Below are 25849 nucleotides of genomic sequence, written 5' to 3' on the forward strand. Positions count from 1 at the left end.
GGGGTTAGTATCTTGCCCAAGGATATTTGGCATGCAGCCAGGAGGCAGCCTGGGATCAAACCACCGACCTTCTGATTAGTGGCTGACCTGCCCTGCCACCTGAGCTACAGCCACCCCAGTGGCAGCATAGTACTTTTTTTCCAATTATTTTTTTAAAAGTCAGGTCAAGGCTCCAAAAGCCCAAAGGCGATATGAGGGTGGCGGCTCACAACAGTTTTTGTTTGCTACATGGATCATTTTAGTTCAGCATCTTTCCTTTTGTTAGATTTCTTTAAGAGTTCAAAATGTGTTAATTACATAAATAAAATGTAATTTTCTCTGTAGCACTTCATGGATTTCATAAGCAACACACCTTAGTTGCTCTGTGGATTCTTTTAAAAAGCAGTTAAAAACTTTTCTGCTCAAACAAGCCTTTTGTTGATCTACATATTTTATATTCTTTACATTATTTACATTTGATCTTTTACATTGTGTATAATGTCTATTGATTGTATTGTTTATTTTAATCTTTCTCAACTCTCCTGGAACGCACGCTAATTCTTCTTAAATGGAAGGATTCAGGTCCACCAGTGTTTGTTCATTGTGTGAGAGAAGTAATGAAGTGCTTGCAGATAAAGCATTTGAGATACAGTTTGAGAGGGTCTCAAAGTAAATACTACAAATCCTGGTCATCCTTTATTGAATATGTGGAGAAGTTGTCATTTACTGAAGTATGATGTAATACTGCTTTTTATCTGTGGGTTTTTTTTCTTCTTCTTTAAAGCCACCTACTCTCTGTAACAAGCCAACAAGAACTGCACACAATGCAGCCCCCCCCCCCTTTTATTTATTTATTTATTTTATTTTATTTTTGTTTTCTACCCTGTTCACATGGTAGTATTTCTTGTTTGTGTGCATAGATTATACATTTTCCTGCATCCAACTGGTTTGCCACTGTGCGCAAAACTGTGGTTTGCGCAACCTGTTTCACAATGGCAATGTTTGTAATCGCAACTCCAGTTATATTTTTCTGTATTTTTGTTAAACTGGAAAATTATAAATAAAGTTGTCAAAAAAAAGAAAGACTTGGAATCAGCAGGCACAATTGTTTCAAAGAAAACAATAAGTCCACTACCATGACCTGTATGCGTGCTCACAACACAAGACTCCATTGCTGACAAAAGCATGTTGGAGTGTGTTTAAAGGTTGCTGAACAACAGCAGAATATAGTCTGGTCAGATGAGACCAAACCGAACTCTTTGAATGCCATAACACACATTATGTTTAGTGGTCAAATGTCACCCTAAAAATACCATGCCAACAGTGAAGTCTGGAGGTGGGAATATCATGGTGTGGAGCTGTTTTTCAGACCTGAGCAATGCATGCAACTCACTTTTTTCTACTCAGGAGGCATTTTGAAGCTGTCATTGCTAACAAAGGCTTTATATGGAGTATTAAATATTAAAGTAAAAGCAAGTAAGTAAAATTGTATTTGTATAGCACCTTTCAAGACAAAAATCACAAAGTGCTTCACAGAAAAACTAAAACATAAAAACAGAAATCAACCAAAAGCAAGTTAAACTGATAGTTCTGTCCTTGGACTGTCCTCTGCGCATAAAACCTTCATCCTTTACTGTTATAAGTAGTTATTTAGCACTCTATATTTGTGCTAAATAACTAGAGTCTGTTGTCTCTTTTTTTCTTTTCTGTTTCTTAGTATAATAATAAGGTGATGGGGTATGGAGAGGAAACCATAGCTTGCTCTTAATATATGTATTAATATAGATATACTTGATCTACTGGTGTCTGTTGTAAGCTTAAGATCAGATGTCTTTCCTTTCTTGCACACATTCACATTTACACAAACATCCTGAAAACCAATAAGCTCTCCTTGCCATTCTTCCATCCACTCTGTTCAGCGCTTCACAACACAACACCCTGAACCTGTTGAACCCCAGTGCCCCCCATCTGGTTTCACAGGCTGCACCTCTAGGTCTGTTATTTAAATATAGACATATGGTTTGGTAAGTGCAGACTTCCCCATTCACCTGACGGCATGTACACGGAAAACAATGCCTCTGCTGAAAGCACAGATCTCACAGATTTTAAACCTGCTAGTTTCATCACGCTCCAACTAAAATTGCTGAACCAACAGCAAAAGAAGACCTAAATTATGCTTCACTTTTGAAAAACATTATCATGAATTCTGTCTTACCTTTGCTGCTTTGCTTCCAAAAAAAAAGAAATTGCGATAAAACTGCATTTCCAAGTCTGTTTCAAGAGCAGTTTTCCATTATAAATCACTAGTTTCTGCCTTATTATATTGTTTTTCTCACAGATGCAATATGCGTCAATCTCCTGTTGTGGACAGTGCAGCCGTCCGCTTTTAAAAAAATCTTTTTTGTTTTGGAAAAATTACCTCTGACAAGAAAGCCTAATTTGCTCTTTTTTCTTTGTTTTCTCTTCTGTTTCTTTTCTTTCTCAGCTGCGTTTTCTTGACCTGCCGGAGCTTGTTTTCCAGCTTCCTCCATTTGCGAACCATCGATTCGTTAATCTTAAATTCTCTCGCCGCTGCTCGATTTCCATGTTCCTCCGCGTAGCTGATGGCCTTCAGTTTAAACTGTGCTTCGTAAGCGTGTCTCTTTGCCATTTTCAGGGTTAAAACAACGATGTCCTGCATAATGCACATACCTGTTCTTTTATACAGGTATGTGCGATTGTCCCGGTATATACGATCAACGCCCACACTTCACCCTTTAACGTTCTCATGGTGTTCTCTACTACGTCCTCCTTACAACACATAGGGCGCGCCGCACTTTTTGAAGAAAATCTAAGACTTTTAAGTGCGCCTTATGGTTGTGAAAATACGGTATGTTGTTGGAGAGAGAAATAACATCGTGGAAGAGACATAAAGTGAGTAAAAAACGTCCTAAATGCATTTAGAGTTTATTTAGAACTACAAATTAAATTTATTTTAGCAATTTTTTTTTTTTTAATGTCACAATTCCAACCCTGCTCCTTTACCCGGGCTTGGACCGGCAAAAGTGACCTGAAATAGGCACTCTGGTGGAGTTACTTTGTGTGTGTGTTTATAAGTAGTTTTAAACCTTGTGATCCACAAAACAGCATACGAGTAAAAGAAGAACTGACTGCGTTACAGCACCCACTGCTTGTTGAGAGTAAAAGCGATATGCGCTTTCACGTCTTTTTTTAGCGACTTTTTTTCTAAAAAAAAAAGTCGCTAAGGGGTCTGAAAACTCGCTAAATATAGCGACAAAGTCACTAAGTTGGCAACACTGGCTTGAACCCATTTGCCACAGCAGATGCCCCCAATTTTAGGTAAGTGAATGTGTTTAATTGAAGGCAGGGACATTACTGGATATTCTTGTGTAATTGCTACTGAATAATTTATGTTATGCTTTGTTATTGCCACAGAAGAATATTTATTTTATTATTTACAATTTTTTTTCCTGGGGACCCTGTGACACTCCATTGAAGAGCCGTAGGCTGGATCTCTTAAGATCTCACTGTTGGGTTTGTAAGGTCATGTTACTCCTAAATTTCTATCTTGTTCAAAGAGAAGATATAAAACAAAGTTCTAAGCTAATCGAACTTAGTGTTCTCCTTTTTTAAAAAGAATCGATAAGAGAATCGATAAAGAATCGAATCGTTAAACAGAATCGAAAATGGAATCGGAATCGTGAAAATCTTATCAATACCCATCCCTAGAGAGGGGACACTTGGACAGTGCATTTATCGCAGCATATAATGCAGGGGTGGGCAATTAATTTTTACAAGGGGCCACATGAGAAACCTGAGTTGTGTCAGAGGGCCACGTCAACGACAACTTGAACCCAAGTCTGCTTATCTTTCTTAAATTGTAAAATTCACTAAATTATATATTACGAATAGCTGGTACTGGTAATCAGAAGAATAAAACTAATATAAAATAATGTAAGTATTTATATTGGGCTATGCTATGTGAAATTGTGGTGCATAAGCCAAATAAAACAAAAACAACCACTGAATCAGTGTTATTTTATTTTAACATGTTTAACTCAACAAACAAGAAGTTTATAGAAATGCAACAATACAATGACTTGTGTCATGTTTTCCTCCTTTTCAGTGAGAACAATCCAGTCTGTTCTGGGTTTAAACAAGGGCATTGAAATCTGGCTGAATGTCTGAGGTGGCTATGCGAAGAACAGCTGAGAGGTGGTCATCAGTGACAGAGGACCTGTGTTTGGATTTGTTGAACTTCATCACCGAGAATGTCTGTTCACATACATAGGACAAGAATCTGCTGAGCATGATTCCTCAGGTGTGGAAAGTTCTCTTCTTTGAGAGAGGAATAAAAGTCCAGCAGTGAGACTGACTTGAAGTGCTCTGCCAGAAGTGTGTCAGACTGCAGGTCAATGAGTTCCATCTGAACATCACTTGAAGCATTATCCACACTGCAGGTGAAGGGAGAAGAAATCATGTCCATTTCATTTTCAAGAGCTTTGAAATCTTGAAATCGCCTTGAAAACTCTGCATGCAGTACTTCTAACATGGCTGAGTACTTGTGGAGGTGATTGGCATTTGGAAGAGCCTCCTTTAGTGGGTCAGAAGGTTGTCCTTCACTTGGCTTGAGATAAGCTGCAACTTCCTCATGAAAGCCTTTACTGCACTGTACATCTCACACACAAAAAGTCCCCTGCACTGCAGTTTGACATTTAATTGGTTCATTAGTGCAGTCACATCCACAGCAAATCTGAGTTCTGCCACCCAATCTTCATCGGAAAGCTCTGGGACGTCATGTCCTTTCTTCACACAGAAATCCTGAATCTGTTCTCTCAGATCCCAGACACTTTTCAGTACCTTGCTTTAGGCTGAGCCACCTGACAGAGCAGTGGTAGCTGATGTCACCATGTGCCATCTCATTTTCCTCCAAAAGAGCAATAAATTGTCTGTGACTTAATGCTCTCGCTCTGATAAAGTTAACTGTTTTAGTTACAACATCAACAACGTGGTCCATCTTTAACACTATCTTACACAACACTTCCTGATGTATAATACAATGCAAAATTGTCAATTTCTGCACAGGATTAATTTCTGTCACTTTATCCTGCATTCTCTTTAAAAGTCCTACATTTTCCCAGTCAGATTTGGACAACCATCTGTTGTTACACCTGCCAGATTGTCCCATTTCAGTCCTAATTTGTCCAAACATGCATTTACCTCTGTGAATAAGTCATTACCGGTGGTTGTTCCTTTCATTGACTGCATGGCTTCCAGCTCCTCTGTCATTTGAAAGTCTGCAGTTATTCCACGTAAGGAGATGAGAAGCTGGGCGGTATCACGCACATCGCAGCTCTCATCCAAAGCCAGAGAAAAACATTCAATGCAGCTCTGTTCTTCAGCTGAAGCTCCAAGTTCTCAGCGATGTCCTCAACCGGCCTCGTCACAGTACGTCGGGAGAGTGAGACGTTCTCAAAAGCGTCCTTTTTCTCTGGGCATATCAGTGCAACGGAAGGTCTGATATAATGTCATTTCTGGATACACTGTGCTTTTTCAGCGTTTCAATTCAAAATGTATTAGCACCAGTAACAAATGCAGTATTGCTGGCCATGGTCTTTCCACACTCACAACAGTAAATGCAGTGCATCTTGTTGTCAGCTTTACTGTATCTTAGCCAGGGAAACTGGTCAAGCCACTCTCTTCCAAATGTTTACTCCTTCCCCCTTTTACTTTCAGTGGGCTCTGGCTCAGAGTGGATCATATGTGGCTCATTATGTGATGCCATCTTCAAACCAGTGTTAGACATACCCTGAAAGGTCAATGTCTTCGTGTCAGAGCGCTGGCTATGAATTTCAGACGGATCAGGCCTTGACGAAAAAGTTCAATCATTCTTTTCATCTTTTCTCACTACCCACAGCTACATCCACCTCTGTCAGGCCTAGGCTACTCACTAGGGCTGGGTATCGTCACTGATTCCTTCAATCGATTCGATTCAATTCAATTTTGACTCAGACAGTCAGAAATATTACAATTCTGGTAATTTATCAGTACTGACACTTGTGAGACTTCATCAGAGGTGTAAGCATCACAGCAGATGCCTTTGTGTCAAAGTAACTGAGGATAAAACACAAAAACATGATGGAGATTTTCCTGGCCACGCTTTTTATAGCAGATAACTGCCTTAAAAATATTTTGCAGTAGAACAAAAACGTAACAAAACCATGAATCAACATAAGAACATTACCCGATGCTGCTGAAGTGAAGCAGAGTAATGTTACAGAGACTTTATTAGAGACATGGCTAAGCATTTTGTGTAATTTGGCATCATTGTAAAATGTTTATATTTCTTCAGTATTGAACAGCAGAAATGAGGCTTTAGCGACCAACAGCGCTGTACACAATGGTAGACTGGTGTGTAATAAGCAAATGAATAATGCAGAAAACAGAGATTTAAGATGGGGAAACTGTTCTTGAAGTGCATTTTGGTCTGAGAGTGACAAAACCTGTAGCTCAAAATCTGTGTGCTGTCGACTCACTGATGCGTCAGGTCCACACTTTGTGTTTACATTTATCTGGAATCTGTTTACTTGCTCTCATTTACTGTTTTAGCTGTTTGGTGGATGTTGAAATAGGTTGGTGACCTCCTGGCATTACTGGCAAAATGCATTTATATTTAACAATTGATTCAGGATTTAATGAATCAATATTGCGTTATTCAAGCTAAAATCAGTTTTAACCCTCTCAAGGCAGGCGTTGCCGATTTGCAACAGTTAAAAACTAACAACCTAATTACCCCACATACATATTTTATGAGGTTTTTTTTTTACTCAGAAGTACCACTGCAGGACTTGGTTGTGCATTAGCAACAAAAAGTTTAATTTGAGCCTGAGAGGGTTAATTGGAATATCGATTATTGAAACCCACCCTACTACTCACCTCTATCTATCCGTCTGGACTATCAAACGTACATACATGTAGGCCAACGGGAATATCTGGACCACAGCCAATTAAAGAGGTCCCACCCCTGACTATCTCTGATTGGTTTAGACCACGATTTGGGCATAATGTTGTTTGTTGTTGAGCACACGGACTTTCAGAGTTGCGGGCACTTTTTAAAAAAATTTTTTTTACTCAAACGGCTGGTCGCACTGGTGCAACCTAGGATTTTTTTTTAGTTGCACCATTGAGAAATTAGGTCACATTTGCAACTCAATTGGTCACACTGTAGAGCCCTGATAAGAAATCAAAAGTACAAAATAAACTCAAAATGCTGGGTCACAAACCCAGCCCCCTGAAATGTTATCCGCTTAAGCCTAATCTAAAAAGAGGAGACGATGTCTGTCTTTCAAATTCAAACTGGGAACTGGTTCTACTGAAGAGGGCCTTGAAAGCTGAAGGCTATGCCACACATTCAAACTGCTACAGCACAGTTCTTTTAATTTCAGTGGTAGCAAAATATTCTGAACTGCTCTTTGAGCATTTTTGGAGGAATAGGATTTAGTAATAAATTGAAAGAAATTGCTTAAGTTGTTGAATGTAGAAAGGTCGATATGAGAGAAAACCTTAAGTAAATTTCAGCAGTTATGAAATTTGCGCCACTTTATGACACGTGTGCGATGGATTTGAATATTCATCAAGTCATTACTAGGTAAAGCTTAAGGACTGCTTGGCTTAATGGGGCTCTAACTCTTTGTCAGGCTGGCTAAAGTGCTGTTACTGTAATTCAAAAAATTAAACATTATCTAAATATGATCACTCAAAAATAGTGTTTTTAGGGAGTACTGTTAAATGTCCATTTCCTAAGACATATATCAGGACAGTTCCAGAGTTCGTTAAAATAGAATGCGATCATTTACGATCCGGGATTAATATTACTGACTTACCCAACTTGACACTGGAGACGCTTGGATAAGTGCAAATTCTATTTTATTCACACACTTTGGCTGAAAATAACACAGCTTAAAACTCACTGCTCCTCTGCTCTGTTTTCATACATCCAGCTCAGTACTCTCCTTCTCCCAACATGCTACTGTTTTTAGAGACAGCAGAGGCATGATTAAATATCTACCCACAGCTGCGTCAAGCAGACTCCCCTACCAGTGCCTCTGAACCCACTGCACCACCCCTCCACTGCGGTTGAGCCTTATGTATTGATGTTAAAATAACCCACTATATAACTTTTTTTCTGAACTGAGGACTAGATCAGATAAAAAGTCAGGGGAGAAGTAAAACTGAACACGCTGACATCACACATGGACATGAACCTTCAAAGTAAAAAAGGAAATAACTGTCATGAAATGCTGTGTGGCAGGCAGGAGATGAGGACTCAAAGTGCAGGACTCAGGGGATGAACTCAAAATCACAGCTTTATTTGCTGGTCACAGAAAAACGAGCATACAAAGTAAACTAAGCTAAACTGGGAAACAATGAGCTAAAACTCACAGGGAGATCCACACAGCATGAGGGACGACGCAACACAGACTCAGAGAAACACAGGGTTTCAATACACTGGGAAGCAACGAGGGGAATGAGACACAGAAGGAGAGCACAGCTGGGGGAAATAAGAACTGACAAGACAAGGAAGCGTAAACTGAACACATTCACATAAGACACATTGAAGTTTTACCTTCAATGTAAAACAGGAAGTATGACACAGAGACGCGAACTAGACTAGGGGAGACAGAGCAACTAAGAACACAGACAACACCAACAACAAAGAGACACAGAGGGCAGCTACTAAATACTCAGAGAACTAAACAGAATACAAGAAAACCAAACTAAGACACTACACTAAAGAATAAGCTGGGACAACAAAGAGAACTAAGAACATAATACAAAAAACTCAGAGGCACAAGAAACTCAAAACACTGGGTCACAGACCCAGGACCGTGACAATAACAACACAAAGACGCAGACAAGACTCTAAACTACACCTGCAGGAAAAACGAGGACACCAAAACAAAACCTAAGAACTAAACCCTTAACTAAACTGAAACATAGAATTCTAATAATAGTCAAGGAAGAACAAGAATCAGAATATAATACAAAATACAAAATCAAACCAAAACATGACAACTCAAAATACTGGGTCAAACTGACCCAGAACCGTGACACATCAAGCATTTCGATATGTACAGCTCTGCAACACATACAAGTGAAGAGAAGACCATACTTCTTCAGTTCCTTTCTTGCATCCTTCACATAGAACAGTCCAAAGCAATCCATGCCACAATATGTGAATGGAGGGGTAATTTCCATTCTGTCCTCTGGCAAATCTGCCATTTTTGGATCTTGTGTGTTCCTTCTATACTTCCTGCATGTGACACACTTAAAGATATGTGAGGCAACTGCACTGCTGCATCCAATGACCCATATCCCATTAGATCGCAATTCATTTACAGTCATACCTCTTCCTTGATGCTGTACTTTCTCATGATAATGCTTGATCAATAAAGAAGACACGTGACTTGTTTTTGGCAGAATGGCAGGATGTTTAACACGTGGATGAAGATCACTTTTTGTTAAGCGGCCGTCTAATCTCAGCACACCCTACTCATCCAAAAATTGACTTAATTTGCATTGCTAGTTTGCTTTGTCTTTGGATTTTACGTCCTTGCATTGCTGTAAATTCTTGATTTCACTGCTGAATGCTTCTCTTTGGACCAATCTGATTATGAAAAGTTCAGCTTGTTGTCTTTCCTCAACACTTGTACTTCCATTGAGTTTGGGACCAAGACCCTTGACTTGCTTAGCATGACGTTTAAGACAAGCAATAGCCTTAACAGCTCTTTTCCAGTCAGAAAACTTAGTCAGGCGGTCCAACAATGTTCTATTTAACCTTGCACCTGGTGTTGAACACCTGAGCCCTTCGAAGTTCTGGATCACTGTAACTAACCTCTCCCACCTGAGCATCTCTGGTGGGTAGCTCCTTTTCCCACAGAAAGTCTGGGCCAGTGAACCAATTTGAAGCAACGAGCTGATCTGCCGATAACCCTCCCGAAGCATGGTCCGCCGGATTGTCTTCGGATTGCACATGATACCATTGGTTGAGTTGAGTGTTTCTTGACAGTTACTCTGAACTGAAAGTCATCAGAGGATACGCACCATTGCACACCCAGTGCTCTTTCTAGGAGCGGCTCCCCTAAATTTATGTCCAGCTCTTTGACAATGTCAGCACACTGTTCCTTTGGTATTGATTCCAATACCTTCTTGCTGTTGGGAATGAACTTGTGTAGTCTAAGCTTGCCTGCACTGCAGAACTCTCTCGCTTCCTTAATCAGCTCGATTGCCTCAGCATCAGACCTTACACTCACCAGTCCATCATCAACATAAAAATTTCTTCAGATGAACTTGACAGTGCTTTGGCTAAATCAATCCTGACCTTCTGTGGCTAGATGTTTAAGTCCAAAATTGGCACAGCCAGGTGAGGAAGCTGCTCTAAACAAATGGACTTTCATCCAAAAAACTGATGGCAGAGACTCGAGATCACCATTCTCCCACCATAAGAACCTCAAGTAGGTCTTCAGACTTTACATGGAATTGATGGAACATTCATTCCACATCACACATAATAGCGACTGGGCCCTTTCGAAATCTACAAAGAACTCCCACCAAGGTGTTTGTGAGCTCTGGCCCTGTAAGAAGGTGGTCATTCAATGATATATCTTGAAATCTTGCCGAGCAATCGAAGACCACTCGCAGTTTCTCTGGCTTTTGAGGGTGGTATACACCATGGTGGGGAATACAGTGGGGCAAAAAAAGTATTTAGTCAGCCACCGATTGTGCAAGTTCCCCCACCTAAAATGATGACAGAGGTCAGTAATTTGCACCAGAGGTACACTTCAACTGTGAGAGACAGAATGTGAAAAAAAAAATCCATGAATCCACATGGTAGGATTTGTAAAGAATTTATTTGTAAATCAGGGTGGAAAATAAGTATTTGGTCAATAACAAAAATACAACTCAATACTTTGTAACATAACCTTTGTTGGCAATAACAGAGGTCAAACGTTTACTATAGGTCTTTACCAGGTTTGCACACACAGTAGCTGGTATTTTGGCCCATTCCTCCATGCAGATCTTCTCGAGAGCAGTGATGTTTTGGGGCTGTCGCCGAGCAACACGGACTTTCAACTCCCGCCACAGATTTTCTATGGGGTTGAGGTCTGGAGACTGGCTAGGCCACTCCAGGACTTTCAAATGCTTCTTACGGAGCCACTCCTTTGTTGCCCGGGCGGTGTGTTTTGGATCATTGTCATGTTGGAAGACCCAGCCTCGTTTCATCTTCAAAGTTCTCACTGATGGAAGGAGGTTTTGGCTCAAAATCTCACGATACATGGCCCCATTCATTCTGTCCTTAACACGGATCAGTCGTCCTGTCCCCTTGGCAGAAAAACATCCCCATAGCATGATGTTTCCACCCCCATGCTTCACAGTAGGTATGGTGTTCTTGGGATGCAACTCAGTATTCTTCTTCCTCCAAACACGACGAGTTGAGTTTATACCAAAGAGTTCTACTTTGGTTTCATCTGACCACATGACATTCTCCCAATCCTCTGCTGTATCATCCATGTGCTCTCTGGCAAACTTCAGACGGGCCTGGACATGCACTGGCTTCAGCAGCGGAACACGTCTGGCACTGCGGGATTTGATTCCCTGCCGTTGTAGTGTGTTACTGATGGTGACCTTTGTTACTTTGGTCCCAGCTCTCTGCAGGTCATTCACCAGGTCCCCCCGTGTGGTTCTGGGATCTTTGCTCACCGTTCTCATTATCATTTTGACCCCACGGGATGAGATTTACGAATAAATTCTTTACAAATCCTACCATGTGGATTCATGGATTTTTTTTTCACATTCTGTCTCTCACAGTTGAAGTGTACCTCTGGTGCAAATTACTGACCTCTGTCATCATTTTAAGTGGGGGAACTTGCACAATCGGTGGCTGACTAAATACTTTTTTGCCCCACTGTATACCAAGCTGACTGTATATCAAGATCTTCTTCTGGGACCTTTTCTGCTTCACCATGGCTGATAATGTCTTTCATGAAGTTCATGTAGTCTGTCCAATATTTCTGGTCTCTCTTGAGCTTCCTCTCCAAGCACATGAGGTGTTGAACAGCTTATTATTGTTTGGTAGCTCTGGTCTGCTCTGTTTAAAAGGCAGAGGCATTTCCGTCTTCTTTGTGCTTTATTTCTTCATGCATTTTAGTCAAAAACCGGAGATCTTCTTGCAAGAGATTTGCCTCTTCTGAAGTCAGATTTCAGCACCTTAAGTACATCTTCTGGCGCAGTCAACTCCTTAATTCTTGTCTTGCAAGCATAATGAACTTCGCTCTTCACCTTACTTGTTACTTTGGGTTCAGGGGTCACTTGCTTTACAATGATGTGGTGACTTACTCCAATTGCATCACTGTAGTGTTCGCCTGGATCTCCATAGCTCACTATGCACCAGCCTACATCAGTTTTCTGTACGAAGGGCTGGTTGTTCTCATCACTCATAACTTCTCTAGGCATTAGTGCTTGTGAACAGTTATACCCGATAAGAAGACCGATTTCACATTTCTTCGGCGGGGCAATGTGTTCCACAAGATGCTCTAAATGAGGCCATGTCCTTGCAGTCTCTGGCGTTGGAATGTGTGTACGATTGGCAGGTATGAATTCACGAGTGTAGACCGTTGACACTGTGATCTTCTTAGAAGATAACCCTCTTATTTGAGTCTTTTGCATGGTACAATTGTCTCCTTAGACAACACTGGTCAGCTTCAACTTAACTGGCTCTGCATTAACATCAAGCACATCCGCTACTTCTTCAAGAATGAACAAAGAGTCACTTTGTGAATCTAACAGAGCATAGACGAGGACTTCTTTATTTGAATTACTTGGCATTGATGCATAAACAGGAACTATTGCTGAAGTCTGAGCACTATTACCATCATGCACAACTCTATTGGATGTGGTTTTTTGAATGGTGTCTTGCGGCGATTGTGGCTTTCTTTCGTTACTGCACCTTGTCTCGTCATTGTCTTGTTGTTTTGAGCGGTCCTCATGTAGGCATGTGGGGTGGCATTTTGAGCAGGTGTTACAGACCATCCAGTTGCTGCAGTTCTTGGATTGATGGCCAGGACTCAAACAGCCAAAGCACAGTTTCTCACCTTGAATGAACTTCACTCGGTCAGCAACTGGCCTTGCAGTTAGTCTACGACACTTGTGCAAGACATATCCTGTTTTCTTACAAAACATACATGTGCTTATGTTCTTCTCAGTGGTGTTAGTTGCAAAATTCCTTGCATTTGCTGCTTGGTTCTTAGAGGTCACTACATTCTGAGGTTTAGATCTTGTCTTTTCCAAATCCCCTTGCTGCAAAGTCAGGAAAGTTACAAAAATACTTAAAATCTGGGAACCTTCCATGCTTCCATCCTCAGGGGTGGGCAATTCCAGGCCCCAAGGGCCGGTGTCCTGCAGGTTTTAGATCTCACCTTGGGTCAACACACCTGAACCACATGATTAGTTCGTTACCAGGCCTCTGGAGAACTGCAGGAGCTAATTTAGCCATTTAAATCAACTGTGTTGGTTGAAGGACATATCTAAAACCTGCAGGGACACCGGCCCTCGAGGCCTGGAGTTGCCCACCCCTGCTCTAGCTGATACTGCGTGGCTTTTTGGTTCCATCTGTTGCTTAACCAGTCAGGCAACTTGGCTGTCAGTTTTTGATTTTCAATGCCATCATCAAGAATACGCAGACTCTCATTGTGACCCATGGCACATTCACAACTGTGTAAAAAGTCCACAAATTTCCTTACGTCAGCGCTCTCTCTTCACGCTGTTTTTGGCCAGGCATGTAATTTGTCTCGGCAGGCTTTTGGCAATCATAAAAGGCTGGCTGTATCGCTCATTGAGCAGTTCCCATGCAGCATCATATGCAGTATCTGAACCAATCAGAAAATAACCATCTAATCCCTCTCTAGCCACTCCTCCAACAGATTTCTGAAGGAAGAATATTTTCTCTGAGCTTGGAATGTTTTTCTTTTCAATTAGAGATTGGAAGGATGACTTCCAATGATTAAACTTGAGTGGATCACCACTAAAAACTGTGGGCTCTGGAATAGGTAGCCTATTTGCTGATATAATAATAATGGATTGGATTTATATAGCGCTTTTCAAGGCACCCAAAGCGCTTTACAATACCATTATTCATTCACTCTCACATTCATACACTGGTGGAGGCAAGCTACAGTTGTAGCCACAGCTGCCCTGGGGCAGACTGACAGAAGCGAGGCTGCCATATCGCACCATCGGCCCCTCTGGCCAACACCAGTACATAAGTAGGGTAAAGTGTCTTGCCCAAGGACAGAACGACCAGGACAGAGAGCCCGGGGATCGACCTGATTGAGTCAGTCAGGCTATACAGACCTATAGGATAAATACTGTTTATAAATACATCCATATTATGATCATTCTCACTGTACTTTATGTATATATTAAAAGGAAAATCTTTGTGTATTTTAATGTATATAGTAATCCATGTGTCCATAGTATAGCATTTTCCGTTTTTTTTTTATTTCCAGGCTATTTTTCTTATTTATTTTTTATTGTTTTCTAATGCATCTCTAATTCACCTTTTCTTGTTGTCCCTTGCGCTGCTGTAACAAGTGAATTTCCCCAGTGTGGGATTAAATAAAGTCTATGTCTAACATAAATACAGAGACATGGAAACATGGATTGTATTACTCTGATGGATGTATCAGAGCAACTTGGGGTTGTCCTCTTGCCCAAGGATTTTTGGCATGCAGACTGGGGCTAACATTGAGCCACCAATCTTCGGATTATTAAATGACCTTCTCTACCTGCTGAACTACAAAATGGAAATGATTCACTGAAATTTCTATTCTTGTTTAAAATAGAACTAGCCAGTTGTACAGCTACAGTGTAAAACAGCTTTGGCATTACTTGAATAGGTGGCATTTCTTTTTTTGATACTTTTGTAGTAAGCTCTTGCTCTTGTTCTTTTTGTCTTTTCCCCTATTAGGCGTGATCTACACCACTGATATGTTGGACCGAGAGAGCAAGGACTCCTATTGGCTAACAGTTTATGCCACCGACCACGGTGTGGTTCCTCAGTTCACCAGTATTGACGTATTTATCCAGGTGGAGGATGTTAATGACAACGCCCCGTTGACTTCTGAACCTCTGTACCGAACCTCAGTGCCTGAGAATTCTCCACGTGATGTTTCTGTAATCCAGATCGAGGCTCAAGATCCTGATGCCACACTCTCCACTACTGCTGAGAGGCTCAACTACCGCATTATTAGTGGAAACCCACAGAATTTCTTCACCGTCAATACCCGCACTGGTGAGAAAGCATGTGTGCATCTTTCATCAAAAAGGTAGTGCTATATGTTAACATAAGCAAATTTAATTAGAAACCAGGAGTTGTAATTATAGGTTTAGGTTATAGGTTATTTTTTTCACTAATGAATTATCTTTCTTTTGTCTGCTGTGCATAACAAGTAGCAGTAACACTTACAGCTTGGTAATAAAGTGATAATAGCAGGGTAACAAGGCAGAAACAAGAACCTAATAATATGGTAATTTCTAAGTTATTACCACTAAATTACAAAGCAGTAACTAATTACTGCGACAAAATGTTTCTCCCACTCAAAACGCTATGTCCAGATGAACAGAATCAACCTTTAGGGATTTACTTAGCTGGATAATTGAGCATGCATCAAGACATCCAAGTAATTTAATCCTAACAACAACGGTTACAATTGAGTAGAAGTATACTGAAATTCATGTAATTGGATAACAGACCCCCAAAACTGGGGGTAATAATGTGGAAATAAAAACATCCCCATGAGGCAAAACCAATTAGTAGTAGGTCTCTCAAAGTCCACCATCATCTCCACTGTCTTGAGCAGGGTGAGCTCCAGGTATGACATGTTCAGTTTTTTCTTAAGGAAGTACAGGAGAATGTCTATGGTTTAAAATATGTAATTGGCTTCAACAATTGAAATTACAAGTTTACAGCGCTGGACCTCGGTGTGAAATCAGCCACCTGCCTCACATGAAGGATGACCTTCAGATTGGGCTATACAGTTTTACAATAACAAGTATTATTATGACTACTTCCGGAAGCGGCATGGCGGTCCCTCTGTCTCCCTGTGAATCTTCTCCTCTCTCCGTTCACATCTGACCTCACCCGTATCTGTTCCTTTCCTGGAATAAAACAGAGAAGACGCCTCCCTGCCTATACTTGATTATTAATATTATCCTACTGATTCTATTTATCTATTCTATTTATTCTATTCTGTCTAAGTTTGGGACATTCTGTTCGGACTCCCTTGGCTCAGAAAATATCATCCTGACTGTTAACCAGTTATGTGTAAGCATGTTCTGGACCAGACAGTGGATTCATGGATGTACCTGTCATCCATGAACTTAAAGAGTTTCACAGATTATTCTCCTGAGGAGCATCCATTAGTGTAGAGGGAGAAGAGCAGTGAGGAAAAAACATACCCCTGGGGGAGGCCGGTGCTGATGGTCTTAGTGGGATGTGATGCTTTTTCAGTGCTCACCTGCTGCTTGCTTGTAGTCATTTAATCCTTTGGTGGACTTCTTTGAGATCAAGATGACAGTGGAGCATTTGAAGCAGGAGGGGACTTCACACAGCTCCAGAGATCTCTTAAAGATGGAGGCCAGTTGGTTGGCACAGACTTTCAGATAGGAGGGAAACACACCATCAGGTCCTGGAGCTTTTCTAGTCTTCTGTCTCTGGAAGAGCAGACACACATCGTCCTCAAGGATCTTTAATGCAGGTTGGGGGTCAGAGGGGAGGGGGTTGAGGGCTGCAAGTAGTTTTTTTGTGTAGGCATTAGGTGAGGGTGAGCCGGTGGGAGGTATGAATGATTGTCTTTCAAATCTGCAGTAGAAGGGGTTAAGGTTGTTAGCCATTCGGCTTCTCTTCAGGGTGCTGGGATGCACTCCTGTAGCTGGGGATGTGCTGCAGGCCTCTGAAAACTGGTGTAGGGTTGCTGGCTAAGAAGTTGTTTTTAAGCTTCTCCCTTCAGTTCCTTTTACCCTGATCTTCTTGCTCAGCTCATTTCTGGCCTACTTGTACAGGGCCCAGCCCCTGCTGCTGTAGGTCTCCTCCTTGGTCCTTCTTGGCGCAGCTTCTTCAGAATTGGAGTGAACTGTCATGGCTACTGAACGGACTCACGCGCAGATAGTTATTTTCAAGGAAACACAAAAGGGGATTTATTTACAATGGGGATCACCTTAGTGCAAAATATATGTACAGTGAGATGGGAGGGGGTCCAGGGCTCCAGGGAGAGAAGGGGGGGGGGAATCCACACACGCGCTTCCTTTTCCACTCAGTCACCGCCACCGCTCCTCCGCACACACGCACTCCTCTTCAGCCGCACTCGCTCCCACACTCCACACACTGCCCCACTTGGACAGGTCCGGTGATTTGGTCCAGAATCTACAGACAAGAAGTGCACGGTTAGTTCCACAACAGGAAAAACAAACAAAACTTCTTCGAATAAGCCGCGAGCACGAACTCAGGTAGTTTAACGTTCCAGCGGTGAGCTGCTCTGTGCCACTGCCTTAAATAGCAGCTGGGGAAATCAGCCCGATCAGCCGCAGGTGGACATCATCACACGGGTGCGTGGGCCAAGAGCGAGAGCCCGTAATGAGCTCCACCCAGGCAGAGAGGAGGAGGAGAGAAAGAAAACCAAAATGAACAACAACAAAACCTGTAGCCAGCGTGGGCCAGCCAGAGAGACACGGGGACCGTGACATGAACCATGGTTTGTTATTATTGCATTTGCAAAAGGTCTTAGTCTGCCCACACAAGTCTGCACAAAAGTTGCAGCGGAAGTTGCAGCTTCAAAAACACTCCAGTCTGTGCAGTCAAGGCAGGATTGTAATTTGTCCCAAGTGCTTGGTCCACTTCTTCAGTTTTAAGTTAAGTTCTTCATAGTTTTTAAAATAATTAAAAGTATTAGTCATTGTATTGCCATGTAGATATATCATAGACAGATCACTGAAAAATATAGCCATTACAGACGTAGTAATGCTAATGAGAGGAAAGACCAAAGCATAAGCCAAAACAAGTCAAAGCTGGCCGACAGTTTGAATTGACTGATCTAGCCTTCGTTCAAGTCCGCCCTTACTTCCATGTTTTTCCGGTTGCCAGCACCACGGTGTGAAAACTTTAAAATGGACCCAGAAATGTCGCTCCATTTTTTGTACATTTTTAGTTCTCTTGGAGCTAGAAAAACTTTGTCGTCGCCGGCATGTTTTGTACCTTAAGCTCATCAGAGACAATCATATGCAGGTAAAATAATTTCCTTTAATCTACACGCATTTAGGAATTACTAGTTTCATGGATAATTTCAGTGGCTGAATGATTGTGCACATTTACTGTTTCATATAAAATGTGTAAACTAAATCTCTTTGAAACTTATAGAAGAACTTTTTCTATTTCTATTTATTTTCTATTATTCATTTGATCCTGTAACTTATTTGTGTGCATAGATAGGCTGTAAAAATGTCACAAAGCTGAAAACATTGTTATTTTTGAGTTCACAAAAAAAGCTTAGTTACACAGATAAAGTGTATAAAATTTAAGTCTTTTCACAACTTATTTGTATATTTTACTTAAGCTTAATAATCAGAATAATGCTTTAATCTCTTCAAATGAATGAAATCATACCTTTCTACAAAAACTGTTTATGTTGTTCTCCACCTTTTCCTTAACCAGACCAGACCCTTGTCCTTGTACTGTAGGATTAACCTGAGTGTCCCTGTCCTGGACCGTTTTTTTAACCAGGAGGATCCCAGTCCTAATTTTTGTTGATGTATTATAAATATTCTTGTTTTATTGTTTTTGTTATTTACTTCAAACATATCACCAAAAGGTTAATTCGGAAAAATCAAAATTGACTCTAAAAGTGTATTCCTCTCCCGCATTACCTCCGTCTTCGTCCGCGATTGTTATAAGAAAAATCCTCCTGTGTGACCCGCAATGAATCATGGGATATGGTAGGCTACCAAGGATAGCCTACCTTGGTAGCCTACCATATCTGGTAGAACCTTCAAATCTGGGGAAAAGTAGGACGCATTTGTTGCCACATTTGGAGGACTCTTCAAATTTGGAAAGCTTTCGTCGCGTCACTGTGACATAATTGCCCAAAATTGTGGCCTACAAATGCTACCCCTGAATTTGGACACAGCATATGACTATATTAGAGAGTTGTTTTGATACAGAAGGAATCAGGGCTAGAAGATAACCCAGGTATCATAATGTAGGCATGAAGGAGACCTGTCTTCTGCTATAATTTGTTTTGACGATCCACATAAGCCTGGAATACCACCAGGCATACCACCCTTTAGAGTTGACCCAAAATGTATAAAGTGACGTTAACGGCATAACTGCATTAACGTGGCAAATCTCAGCACTAATTTTTAAGTTATCTCCAGTGAATTATCAGCAAACAGATTTCACATTTCCTAAATTCTTGTTTGATAGTTTAATTGTTGTCTACTGTTTATTTCTCAGGTCTGATCACCACAACCTCCCGGAAACTGGATCGTGAACAACAAACAGAGCATATTTTAGAGGTAAGGAAAGATTTGTAGCTTTAGAGATTTAGAGATGAATGAAAAATGTTCAGCACCTGCAAGGTGCAAGGCTCCAAGGTGGTTGGTGCCAGTTAGGGTGGTAACCCCCAAAGCAGATGGTGGACAGGGAGCCATCAGGCTGAAAAAAAGTGTCCGTCGGACTTGATTAGCCTGCAGGAATTCAAAATCAGCCAATGGGTGCCAGCAGGCCAAGTGGAACACAGCTTGAGCAGTGGCTGAAGCAAAAATTTGGTTTTGGGAAGAGTTTAGTGAGGCCATGGAACAAGACCGTCAGACTGCCTAGAAGTTAGTGCCAATTTCAACTGAGGCGATGAAAGGCTCTAAGAGTTGTAGAGTTTTCTTAATTGACATGTCTCTACAATGTCACATGAAAATCTCTGTTGATACACTCAGGGTACGTACGGGTGGTTGAAATCCTTGAAAATGCTTGAATTTTAATGTTGTCTTTTCAAGGTTTGAAAAGTGCTTGAATTTCAGATGTGGTGCTTAAAAGTGCTTGAAAGTGTAACTGTATTTCATTCACAATAAATAGCTATCTGATTGAATAATTTTCTTATCAGGTAGAGAAATAAAATGAGTCGCAAAATGTAGAGGCAAAATTTCCCCGCCTGGGCTGCCTTGCGCCTCTGTCTGTTTCAATATATGACCCCGCCCCTCCCTCGGACAGTCGGGGATGAGTGCGCTAACATACCTGTAGGTTGCTGTTTTAATGAGTGTTTGATGGAAAACAACAATGGCGGAGTTTGCGCTCTCCAGTCGCATGATAGGTGAGTGCTAGTAAATAATTTTCCAGCACGTGTACGTTACACATGCTATTTAAAAAAAAAAAAAAGATTATTATTTTGCTAACTATCAAACTCTCTGGAGAAATGATTGATGCACTGAGTGTGATGCCTTATGGCAGTGCTATTATGGAATATGCTGTGAACTTTGCTAACATTACTTAGCAGTGATATGAGTTAATTTACTCAAGTGAAAGCTTTAAACAACGGTAAAAACGGCATTTTCTAAGGAGAGCGCTAGCAAACACGCTTTGCTTGTGAGTGTGTCAGTTCTACTAGTGAATGTGACAGATGCTGCAAAAAAGCCACCAAAAGCAGATTGCAGTGTAAACCCTGAGTGACACAGCTGCTGTCAGAACCTGCAGGTTTATCCCTGTGCTGTTCTCATCTGTGTTATAGTGGACACAAACTATTTTTTGGAGTTCCATAAATATTTTTTGTGCCTTCTTATTTGACGCAGAACACCTGATTTTTCTGTAAATAGTTTGAAATGGTTATATAAAAAACGTCTGAGCCTTGGCTGCATTTTTAGGTAAATAGTACCATATAACTTTGTTGTTTGCAAAACTTGTGCATATTTTTAAAAATGTACAATTTCTATTTGCATTTCAAGTTATGAAAATGATTCGTTAAACATGCTTGTGGTTTTTACAGGCAAAAATATCACTTTCTACTTGTATTTTAAATTTTGTCTGAATTTAGATAAATTGTGCTGATACAGTATGTCAAAATGAGAAAGTAACAGATTGGCAAGATAAAAGTTTTTAAAGATGAAATATAGAGGCCAAATCAAAAGTAGTCAAAAACAGCCAATTATATCCTGGACCCCAGGTTTTTGGAGTATTTGAAATAATGGTAATATGACTGATCCATATGGTCACAAAGAATAGCCTCTTGTTTCTGTGCTACCAAAGTTCCCCGGCTTTCATTCAAAATGTGTTTATCGTCAGCACCGACACATTAAACTACTTAAACATTATGAATGTCTTCAAGCTCACACCGAGGCCTGTTTGGCACTATCAGCCACTGAGACAGTACACACATTTATATGTGCATTTGTATATGAAGATTTCATACTGTAAGGCTGCCTGTTTATTTAAGGGAGATGAACAAAATACATTGGAATTGTACATAATAATATCACAGATGATAAATTCAATAGATTTTAAGTAGATACTTGTGCATTCTTAAAGTCTTATATGTTGAATTGAACTATGTGATCTGTTCAAAGCCTCCCAGTCAGTGCTGCTCTCCATGCCTGTCTGACTGTACATGATGTTTAAAGGTGACGTTTAGGACTTCAACAATAATACAGACAGCAATGTAGTTAGCAATAGAACAGTTTTATTGGGAATTAACTTAAAACAAACATCTGTCTCCTATTTTTTGTCACACAGGAAGGAAGCATCAATTTCTGATGAGAAGACTTATTTATTTCTTTTTTTTGTGGGGGGGGGGAGGGTTCAACAGGAGAAGAATATCTCTAACAAGTTGATTTGTTCACATTGTCACATCTTAATTTTTAAGTGAAATGTGCATTTTGAGTTTATACATTATGTATATAAGGTGACGTTTCCTTTTGCAGTATTTTTGTGTGGTTTGTTTTTCTATTTCTTAACAAAAGGTGAACAAAGGTGTTTAAGTTCACCTAGGATGATTTGTCCTAATTTCCACATGGTCTTACTGAGGGGATGCAAATTGAAACATGCATTCTTTCTTTTGGGGGGGGGGGCATGTGCTGGAAAAGCTTGAAAAGGGACCTTGAAAGTGCTTTAAAAGTGCTTGAATTTGACCCTAAAAAAGGCGTATGAACCCTGTACACTATATTGGCAGACCGGTTTGGTGGTTCCCATCTTTAAGGAAGAGGACCGGCGAGTGTGCTTCAACTATGGCGAGGTCACACTCCTCAGTCTTCCCAGGAAAGCCTTACCAGGGGCTGGAAAGGATAGTCCGTCTGTTAGTTGAACCTTGGATACAGGAGGAAAAATGTGTTTTTTGTCCTGGTTACAGAACACTGGACCAGCTTTTTACCAGCTTGAGGATATCTGAGGGTGTGTGGGAGCTTGCCCAACCAGTCTACCTGTGTTTTGTGGACTTGGAGAAGGCTTTCTACCTCAGAACATTATTTGGGAGGTGCCTGTGGAGTATGGGGTCTCTGGCCTGTTGCTGTGGGGCATTCGGATCTTATTTAACCAAGAGCTAGATTTGCATTGATGGCAATAAGTCAGACTTGTTTCCAGTGGGTGTTGGACTCCAGCTTGCACTGAAGTGGTTCATAGCTGAGTGTGACGCGGTGGGAATGAGAATAAGCACCTCTAAGTCTGAGGCCAAGGTCTTTAGCTGGAAAAGGGTAGAGTGCCCACTCCAGGTAAGGGATGAGTTGCTGCCCCAAGTGGAGGAATTTAAGTATCTCGGGGTCTTGTTTACAAGTGAGGGGAGAGGGGAGCAGGAAATCAACAGACTGATTGAGGCTGTGGCTGGAGTGATGCAGATGCTATACTGGTCTGTAGTGGTAAAGAGAGAGCTGAAAGTACGAGGCCAATCCCAAAAGTAAGAGCCCCAATTTTTTTAGAAATACAAAAAACTGTTTATTTCCCATAATATTTACATAATTTTAAAGCTTGAAGACTTATCTATTTGTCTACATAATCGCCATTTCAGTTGATGAATTTTTGTAGAGGCTGTGGCAGTTTTACAATGCCCATGTCATGCCTGCTCACTGCTGCAGAATTGCCTTCTGAACAAATGTTCTTTCAACTTTGGGAACAGATGGTAGTCACTGGGTGCGAAGTCCGAACTGTAGGGTGGGTGGGTGATGAAGTTTTGCAGGAGAGCGACAGTTTGACGGGTGACCTGTGGACACACGGTGTCGTAGAGAATCCTTGGACTGTAGGAGAAAGCCAGAGTACCTGGAGAGAACTCACGCAAATGCAGGGAGAACATCCAAACTCCACACTGAATGACACCGGGCTGATGGTGGAATTGACACCAAAGGGAGGACCTTCTTGTTGTGAGGCAACTAATCTCTGTGCGACCGTGCTGCCACAAATTGCATTATCGTTATATTAAAAAAAATTAACAACTTTAAAACCTGTAATTTAAAAGCTTGATTGATGTTAGAACAAATGAATTCTTAAGGCAATTCAGCCTGTATTTTGGGACTATCCTCTGTTGTAAGGCAAGAGCTCATATGAAGGACATGTAATGCATCTGACAGAACCCGCTGGGCCTGTCTGATTACCGACTTGTTGTAAATGCAGGGGTGGGAAAGATCTTCAGTCCTCCCAGTCACCTTCATGGCAGACCGCACCAGACACAACAGATTAGATTTTGCATGCACAGAGCAATTGCCATACCATGACAGGGCTCTAGACCAAATTTTGACGGACACACCGTCAGGGCTTACCGATTCTGATGTGTTTACGCAGTGTTTACGTCTTTTTGCGTTGATTCTGAGCTGGAGGTTTTGTCTCTCTCCAACCAAAATTCACCGAGCGAGCAGCAAAAGAAGCAGCAAACTACGCTTCATATTTGATAAATGTCGTAATGGAATCACTGCTGTTTTGCCTCCACCACGATAAAAATCACACTTCATGCACAGCTCTCTCTCTCTCTGTACTTCAAGAACAGTTTCCTGTCTCAAATCTCTGTTTTCTGCATTATTCATTCGCTTATAACCCACCAGTCTACCGTCCGCCTAACTTTTTAAAGTTAGGCGTACGGTGCGCCCATGACAAAAAGTTAGTCTAGAGCCCTGCATGATGATATGCCACACCCTATGATGCTTTCCAGTACAGCCTGATAGAACTGAAACATTATTTTCTGATTATGTCAAGTGAAGTCAATTTTTTTTCTCTTTTTCAAACACCTTTAGTCTGTGTTAAAAACAAACAAACTAACAAACAAACAAAAAACAAAACGAGAACACATTGTGGTCATTGCAACTGAAGAGATAATCAAGTTGAATCCCAAGATAAATTTAGGATTTGATATGATTGATTTCTTCATTATGGATAAACAGTGGGTTGTGGTCTCCTACTGCTTGGGGGTCCAGCACCATCTCCTTAATAGACTCGATGGTTATCTTCACTTTGTGATGTTACGTCCAGTAAGGGTATCAGAATTAGACTATTGAATTGTATGTGCTTTCTTTCACTGACATCCAGTTGTTGACTATTAGCCTATTTCAAAATGTATTGCATTGAGTTAAAATACAAATACCTTTGTTTGAGGACAATTTTCCCTAACTGGAGCTCCTTAAATTTTAATTGAAATGCTACCCATAATAATGAGTGTGCCTTGGTTTGAGTAATGCTTTGTCCTGTAGTCCATATCAGCTCTTTGGTCTGCAATACCAGATTATTCACTGAGCACTATCCTGATAGCTACTGTGTCTCATCTATTAATGCTGACTGATATTCTCCTGAGATAAGCCCAAGAACAGTTGTGTCATCAGCAAATTTAATAATGCTAGATAAATGTGAAGGTGTACAGTGTACAAAGGAGAGCAGAACCTCTAAGAACTCCAGTCTTCAATGTAATGGAAGGAAGGAAGTATGGGGGGAAGGCGAGGAAGGTGGAGGAAATTTGACATATTGAGTCAAAAAGTCCTTGATGCAGGTGTGGATGGTTGGGACAAAGCCAGTGTGTTTTCTGACTAAAATATTTGGGATGATGGTAATAAAGACAGTTCTAAAGTCAACAAAGAGCATCCTCTAGTTCTGTCAGTGGTCCAAATGGCTGAAAATGGAGTTGCTATGGCGATAACATCTTCAGTAGACTGTTTAGCGCTATTTCTGTTCTGCTAGATCGCACCTGCTCTGCGTAGTCACCTGCACAAAGTGCAGTATAGTGAGTCAGGATGTTTGATTAGAAGCCAAGAACAAAATATTTGGGTTGTTCTTTTTAAATATTTCAAACTATGTAATAGTGACTGCATATCAGATATTTTGTCCCAACAATGCTTTATCTATCCAACCTCTTCTAAATTTCACTCTGGCAGTCACTTAATTTTAAAACTAACTATTGGTCTCAATAAGCTGCACTTTCTAATTGTGAGGGACCAAGCAGCCAAGGCATAGAGGACACAGGCAAAAAAAATGTCTTCAAAAAGGGTTTTCTTTATTTTAACCCTCAAAAAGTTCAAAAATGACAAAATTCAAAAACATAATTAGAAGGCCCATAAAAGAGGTCAACCGAATATAACTCTACAAAAAGTAATTTCCAGAAACTTAAACAAAGTGGACACAACTTAACTCACAAACTGACCTAATTACAAAGACACATGAAAGTAGCTTTTATAGTGGTTTGACCAAACCATTTTCACACAATAGGGGGGAAAACCAAAACACTTTAATATTAACTAAGCACAGAATAACCTAACTAAACCTAAAATAACCCTGTTCCTGATAACTACATGGTCTGTCCTGCTGAGCAGGCATTTT

At 40.8% G+C, this 25849-nt stretch overlaps 1 protein-coding gene across 1 annotated transcript in view; it reads left to right on the forward strand.

The window, feature by feature from the left end:
- Positions 1-25849, forward strand: part of LOC102197077 (protocadherin Fat 3-like) — a 206721-nt gene that overhangs the window by 70391 nt on the left and 110481 nt on the right. Inside the window, exons 3-4 of the mRNA XM_013914977.1 lie at positions 15005-15328; positions 19541-19602. Coding sequence (XP_013770431.1) covers positions 15005-15328; positions 19541-19602 — 386 coding nt within the window. The remainder of the gene's footprint in view (positions 1-15004; positions 15329-19540; positions 19603-25849) is intronic.

Source organism: Pundamilia nyererei, unplaced genomic scaffold (assembly GCF_000239375.1).
Source record: "Pundamilia nyererei isolate P.nyererei 1_Seehausen unplaced genomic scaffold, PunNye1.0 scaffold00243, whole genome shotgun sequence".
NCBI classification, from domain to species: Eukaryota; Metazoa; Chordata; class Actinopteri; order Cichliformes; family Cichlidae; genus Pundamilia; species Pundamilia nyererei.